General features: G+C 56.5%; 1 protein-coding gene across 1 annotated transcript; it reads right to left on the minus strand.

Moving 5' to 3' along the window:
* Window positions 1–3,807: 3,807 nt before the first annotated feature.
* LOC132085207 (serine/threonine-protein kinase pim-1-like) lies at window positions 3,808–6,051 on the minus strand. The gene is given in 7 exon segments (XM_059490577.1): window positions 3,808–3,914; window positions 4,163–4,309; window positions 4,312–4,338; window positions 4,975–5,329; window positions 5,332–5,343; window positions 5,548–5,597; window positions 5,976–6,051. Coding segments are annotated over 7 exon segments (774 nt in total).
* Between the last annotated feature and the right edge of the window lie 1,105 nt (window positions 6,052–7,156).

A 7,156-nucleotide genomic window follows, 5' to 3' on the forward strand; every position in this document is an offset into this window, starting at 1 on the left:
AGATCCAGAGGTTTACCCAGCGCCGATCCCGGGCTCAACGCTGTCTCTTTGGCTGTGATGGTTTTGAGGATCATATTTTGGTCACATAAAGATAAAAAAAAATATTTTTGCATTTTTGATAATCTGGCTTTTGATTGATCATTTATAGCAGGGCTGATCCCCTTGGTCCCTGCTCCCTCCTGGCAATGGCAAGAGCTGGCTGGGATGGCCCTTGCGGGGGGCTCTCCTCAGCTCATCGCAGCTCCAGCTTCTGACCGTGGCTCTGTTCTTCTCTCTTGCAGCCCTGGAATGCCTGAGGGAGGACACCAGCAGTGCCGTGTCATAGCTGGCATTTGGAACACTGCATGTCCTCCGGCCAATAACATGTGGGCAATATTCCATCTTCCAGAGGCTGCAAGATCAGCTGCGCAGGGAATGGGAGACTCGGCCTTGTCTGTCAGGGCTTTGCTGGCTGCTCTGCAGGAGATGTGCAGAGAGCTGATCTGAGAGGCACTCTTTGCTGGCACCACATGAGCAAGGGGGAGTTTTCCTTTTCTTTAAGATTTTTCTTTTCTTCTTTTCCATTTTTTATCTCTATTATAAATAAATAAATTTTAGAATGTGTTATGATACACAGACTGTCAGGAGCATTCCTTTGCTACAAAGGGTCTGCAGGGCAAGAGGCAGGAAAGGGTGAAAAAGGAACCTTGTGCACAGCAGCACAGCAGGCTGAGGGGTGATGAGGCCCTGAAGGGGGAAAAGGATGCTTGTGCTCAGCAAGCTGCCCAGGCGTGCAGTGTTGCAAGGAAAATGGCCAGAAGCCCCTTGGCCTGTGGTGGTTCTGCTGAAGCCTTTGTGTTGCCCACAGAGTGGCTGGGCAGGGGCCGGAGCTGCGGGGATCCCTGCCAGAGCGGTGCCTGGAGATGGCCACAAGCCCTGTGCCAGGCAGGAAGCGCCATCCGTGTCCTCCTGCCCGTCTGCTGCTGGCTGCCTTGCTGAGGGCTCCCAGGTGCCTCTGGATGGGGCTGCTCTGGAGCTGCTGTGGGGCTGCGGCGCTGCTGCCGGGCAGCTTGGCCAGGCTGGGGCAGAGCCTGAGGGGCTGGGGCCAGGAAGGGACGAGGGGCTGGGAAACCCTGACAGGACGCGGCAGTGGGAAGGCACGAGGGGAATGTGTGAGGGAGTGGGTGGCTGTAACGTTGGCTGGGGGGGAGTGGGTTGGAGAAGGACAGAGCACTCACTCCTATGTTCATGTGGCAAACAGAGAGCGTTCCTTCTCAAGCCCTTTGTTCTAAAGGGCCTTTGAAAAACCCAGTCTGGATATTTTCATTGCTCTGATCCCTTTGCCTTGTCAGATTCTGGCCAGTGAAATGCTGCAGCCCTGGGAGAGATGTGACTGGGCGAGGCCCCTGGCAGTCAAACCAGGGCTGGTACATTCACACAGCATGAGCCAGCCTGCACTGTGACACACGGCCACAGAGTGCAAGGCACAGCTCCGGGTGCTCCCCAGGAACCTCAGCTCTGGGAGCACTGTCTGCCCCAAGCTCCAGGGGCTGCAGTGGGAGCCCGGCTGGGCTCTGCCCTGGGGCCATCCTGCAGGGACAGCTGGAAACAGGGAGCATTCCCTTGCCACAAACAGCCAAGCCAGGGCTGCAGAGCAGCTGCTCCAGCCCGGACTGCACTGTTGTGTGCTGTGCTCTGGGGCTGGGGCTCCCCGCACAGGGCACTGGACTGGTGTGCCACAGGAGACAGAGAAGCCTCAGCTTCAGCCTAACTGAGGGGGGTGCATGGGCTGGGAAGAGTGGGGAGGCTCAAGGGGATTCACAGAGCTCATCCTGCTGCAAGGATGAGGAAAAAGGAGTGGGATCTCAGCAGTGAGGAGAGCTGAGGGCTGGAGAGTGGCTCTGAATGACACTAAAATCCCACTGGACCTCTGAGACATTGCTGCTCCTCATCCAGTGACAGGATGAGTCCCTAAGCCTGGGGCTCAGCCTTCCTTGGGGTGAGGGGCATCAAGGAAGGCAACAGTGTGATGGAGACTGCAATGGGCTGGGAACTCACTGCGGGAAAAGAGGGAGCAGTTGGGAAGTAAAAGGCAGCTGGGGAGTAGAGAACTGTTCAAAGAAGGGCTGAGCTACAGCTTCAGCAAGCTGAAAAATGTCATTTGGGGTCATCCCAGATTCATTTCAGAAGTTATTGAACAAGTTTGTTTTTTGAGGGGTGTCATGTTTTCCCTTGGAGGTGTACACTCTGCAAACTTGAGCTATGCTGCCAAAATGCTCAAGCAAGTCTGTGCTGCAGGTCACACCATTTCTTCTTTGGCTGATTCCAGCCCGGTGCTGAGCTCCAGCAGAGCCCTGGCAGAGCCCAGAGCAGCCTCAGCACCTGCAGAGCCCGGCTGCAAGCAGAGAAAGCAGAAACCGCCCGTCAGCTGAGGGCTCCTGTGCCCTTGTCCCAGCCGCCCATGGTGCCCAGGCCATGCTGGCCGTGCTCAGAGCGGTGCCCAGAGCTGCCCATCCCTGCTGCCTTTGGCACAGAGCAGGAGGGCAGGACATGTGCCCAGCCTGCAGCCATCCAGGGCACATCCACCTCCTCAGCAGCTGCCCAGAGCAGGATGCTCCTGTGCTCGCTGCCATCTCCCAAAAGCTCTGATCCCACCATGTCAAGCAGACGGGGACCCACTTCACGCCATCCCCCGCTGGAAGAAAAGCTGGTCCCAAACGATGTCCTCAGCCTTCTCCAAGGGCACAGCCCATCCACACCGCAGCTGCTCCCCAGCACTTCCTGATCCAGGCTGGAGCCCACTTAGAATGATTCCCCTAGAAAAACAAATGAACAAATTATTGAAAATAGATTACAGACAAAAAGGGGAAACAAGAAGAAAGGTAAAAAATCTTATCTCTTCCAGGGCCTTGAGGAAGGCCCAACCCCTGCATGCCAGGGAAAAACCAACCCACAGGTAAGGGAAGCCCAGGCTTTCTCCCTTCCTCCCTGCACTGCTCCCCCCACAATAACGGTGATCCCAAAGCAAACACGGGCAGTGGAGCAGCCCAAGCCCTTCCTTGCCTGCACAGCAAAGCAGCTGTGCACAGGTTCTGGAGCTCCACCTTTGCTCCCACCATGGGGTTGGTTTGTGTCGGGCTGGCTGCCCCAGCCCCAGCCCCAGCCCGGGGCACAGTGGGTGCTGGGGGCTGTTGGCAGGGCCAGGAGCCCACTCCCATTTCGTAGCCACCCCAGCCCATGCCCCAGCCCTGCCAAAAGCAGCTGGGCAGCCGACTGAAGGATCAGCTGCATCTGCCCCAGCAATGGGGGAACCTTTGGTTCCCAGCTGGGCTGTGCAATGCCCAAATCTGGGAGCATCCCCCTGTGTGTGGACTCATCTACAAATTCCCTGTGGAGCCTGGCTTTGAAGAAGGTGCCAGAATCAAAGTCCATCATCTTCAGCTGGCCAGTGGCCAGGTCCAGGAAGAGGTTGTCATCCTTGATGTCATCCTCACTGTCCCCAGCAGCAGCAGCCCCACCTGGTACAGCTTGTCCAGGGGCTGCTTCTCCTTCCCTGGGGGCAGACCAGGCTCTCAGGGCTCTGCCCAGGGCCCAAGCTGTCAGGGAACCAGGACAAGCAAAACCAGCTCAGATGGCAGCCACCAGTGCTGGGCAGAGCAGCTCAGCTCCAGCACAAGGGCTGTGTTTTCCCATCTGATGAGCCCTGGGCAGTTACACAGGCAGGACAAAAAAGTCTGGCTTCCTTTGCTCGTTATCGCCAAGACATGTGTGCACCTGTAAATTGCCAGGGCCCTGCATCACAGTGTGCCTCTGGCTCTCTCCCTTCTTCTACGGCAGATAAATATCCTGCATCCAAGGATGACAGAACAGCTCCTCTAATGAGGGCCTTTCCAAGTCCAGCACGGATAAACACTGCCTGATCAGATCTTGGCACTCTGGGCAGAGAAACCAGAAACCACCGGGCAGTTGGAGAAGGCTCCTCTTGGCTTTGTCCCACTATTCCCATGCCCAGGCCTTGCTGGATGTGCTCAAAGCTGGGCCTGAACTTACCCATCAATTCCCTGTTTTGGAGGAGAGCAGGACACTTGTCACCTCCTCAGCAGCTGCAAGTGCAGGATGCTCACGAGCCCACTGCTGGCTCCCAGCACTGGGATTCCCCCCGTGCCCAGAGATGAGGATCCACCTTGACAGAGCCTTTGTGGCAGCGAGAGCTGATGGTCCCAGCTGATGTTCTGGCCCCTCCTGAAAGGGTGCTCCCCGCAGACCATCTGGTGCAGCAGGATGCCCAGGGACCAGATGGTAGCTGGCTTGCCATAGTACCAGCCAGAGTCCATTCCGGGGGGCTGTATGACCGTGTTCCTATGGAATACAGATGGAGTTCATCAGGGGGATGCTGCTGCTCCCAGAGCCTGGCCCCAGCATCCCTGGGCATGGGGGGCTGCCCCAATGGCACACAGGGTGAGCATTGCCCTCTCACCAGCACCTGGGACTTGTGTACAGACTTGGAGTTGGAAAAGAAGCCACCAGTGATGGAAGAGGGAAGTGGAAACCATGGCAAGGCCGGACCATGACAAGGAAGAACCCACTCAGTACTGGGAAAACCATGCCTTCATCCTCCCTGCCTGCATTGCCCCAAAAAACTTTATGAACCCAAGACAAACCAGGTGAGTGGAGCAGTCCAAGCCCTTTCTCACCTGCAAACCAAACTGGCTGGGGCACAGATTCTGCCCCCCCTCTCTGCTACCCCCACCCACGGGTGTTTGTGTTGAGCTGGCTGCCCCAGCCCCAGTTCTGGGCAGAGTGGTGGCCAAAGGCTGCCACCACAGCTGGAAGCTGACTCCGCACTCAGCCCTGCTCAAAAGCACTCAGCTGAAATCTCAGTGCCATGAAGGGCACTTAAAAAAGGGAGAATCCCTGCTGCCACACCCAGCTTGGGCTGTGAGATGTTGGGTAACGAAATGCCGGGACAGGGAGCACACCTCTGCATGGGCTCACCTGCAAAGTAAGTGTAGGCTGTCTCTTGCAGGTAGGTGCCACAGCCAAAGTCAATGAGTTTGGCCTGCCCGGTGTCCAGGTCAACCAGGATGTTTTCTGGTTTGGTGTCCCTGTGCAGGACCCCGCAGCTGGTGCAGTGCCGCACGGCCTCCAGCACCTGGCGGAACAGCTCCCGCGCCTCCTCCTCAGGCAGGAACCACCGTGCCCCAATGAAATGCTGCAGGTCCTGAGAGCGCTCCAGGTGCTCCAGCACCATCACGATGTTGTTGGGGAGCTCAAGCCACTCCAGCAGCTGGACCACACCAGGGAAGCCAGTGGACACCTTGGCCAGCAGCATGAGTGGCCAAGGCGTGCGCTGGTGCCATCGGGCTGCGAGAGGAGCACGATGCCGTCAGTGGGGGCTGATGCCATGCCAGGCCTGGGGAAGCCCTCAGCCAGCCCGGGATGCTCTGCGCCCTGCGCTGGCCCCACGCCCGCTCTCCCTCGGGGTGTCCTGGCGGCTCCCACCGTGCTGGGCCTCGGCTCATCCCCGGCTGGCAGCCCCGGCTTCTGCCGCTGGCCCCGCTCACTCACCAGCTTGCCCCAGTGCCGGACGCGATTCCGTGGCACCCTTTTGATGGCACCTGCAAGCCAAGGGCAGCAGCAGGCGCAGCAAATTTAGCAAAGATTTATTAATTTGTCTGTGTGACCGAATTTCAGTCTTCGAAACCACCACAGCCAAAGTGACAGTGTCGAGTCTGTGTTCGGTGGTGTGTGAACCTGGATCTGACCTCCCGAGTGTCAGAGTTTCCCGGTTCATGCACGTTGCTTCTTGCAGCCACGTTTTATACAGTTTATTCTGCCCGAGGCAAAGATGACCAAATTTCCTTTGTATCTCTTCACATGTATCGCTGTTTCTTTCCATGTGCAGAGGTGGACAAAAGCCGGGTCCAGGTGTGCCACTGGTGTCAATCGGCTCCAGGAAGCCGTGTATTCAGATGTATCAGTCTGGCGCCACTGACTATCTTGATAGATGCAATCGGCAAGGCAATAATCGCTCTTGGGTGGCTCCCGATGACTCTGGATACCGGTGATCATCGCCCTGGAAGGTTCTATTCTTACGTTAAAGCGGCAATCGTTATCTTTACTTGTGTCAGGGAACTTGCTGAATCTAAATAGACAGCTGCTCCTGGCCGGGGTGGTCAGACACATAGTTTTGGGATTTTACAATATTTTATACCATACATTAATAGAATCTGCTGCTTTCCTTATCTGAAACAAAGCCCACCTGGTCTTCATTAATTACACTATCATTTCATCTAACCAGGATGCTACTAATTACAGTTATCTGTCTGTTCTTCACCAGATAATGCACAAAAAAATTGTTATCCCTGCCTGTATCTGGATTAGGTGGAGCTGTAAGGGGGTTGCACATGGTGATGGGTTTTACAGGTGGAGTGCAGGTATTTATAGGCTGTCTGAGGGAATGATGGAGGAGTAGCTGCTGTCCCACTGGCTGTGCTGCCATTCCAAGACACCTCCACGGCAAAACATACAGCAAACACTGCTTAAACACAGAAAAATCTGATTACTGCAGGGTGACTGGAGCAGGCCAGCTCCACAAGAGAGGTGATGGAGTCCTGGGACATCCCAGACCCACCTGAGCACAGCCCTAGGGCTGGAGGGGACACTGCTTGAGCAGGGGTTGATCCCAGAGGTGTTTCCAGGCTCAGCTATCAGGGACTCTCTGGCAGTGCCTTTTTTGAGACAGAAAATCTCACTGGGGCTTCACAGAGAGCTGCAAGCCCTGGTGGTGGTGCTGACTGCGCCCCCACTAACATAGCTGCAGTCTGAGCAGGGCAAGCACAGAAAGGGCTCCTCTGAAAAGAGGCAGCAGGAAATGTCTGAGCTGCTGGGGAGCTGTGGGTCCAGAGGGCTGGAGCCAGGAGCCACAGGCTGCAGGGAAGGGGGTCCATGAGGGCAGAGCCTTTGCTGGAAGAGAAGCCAAGGGGCTTTCACTTGACTCTTGTTTCATCATCCTTCCACACACTGATCTCTTCAGATGCTCTCCAAACTTTTGGTTTGCTTTCTGAAGGGGAAAGGACTTGTCCTGGAGGAGGAGCAGAGCCAGGCTGCTGAGGAGAGCTGGTGGCTGTCAGCTGGCAAGAGAGGAGGGACACGGAGGCCAGAGGGGGGACACTGG

The sequence above is a fragment of the Ammospiza nelsoni genome, chromosome 29 (assembly GCF_027579445.1).
Source record: "Ammospiza nelsoni isolate bAmmNel1 chromosome 29, bAmmNel1.pri, whole genome shotgun sequence".
NCBI lineage: Eukaryota > Metazoa > Chordata > Aves > Passeriformes > Passerellidae > Ammospiza > Ammospiza nelsoni.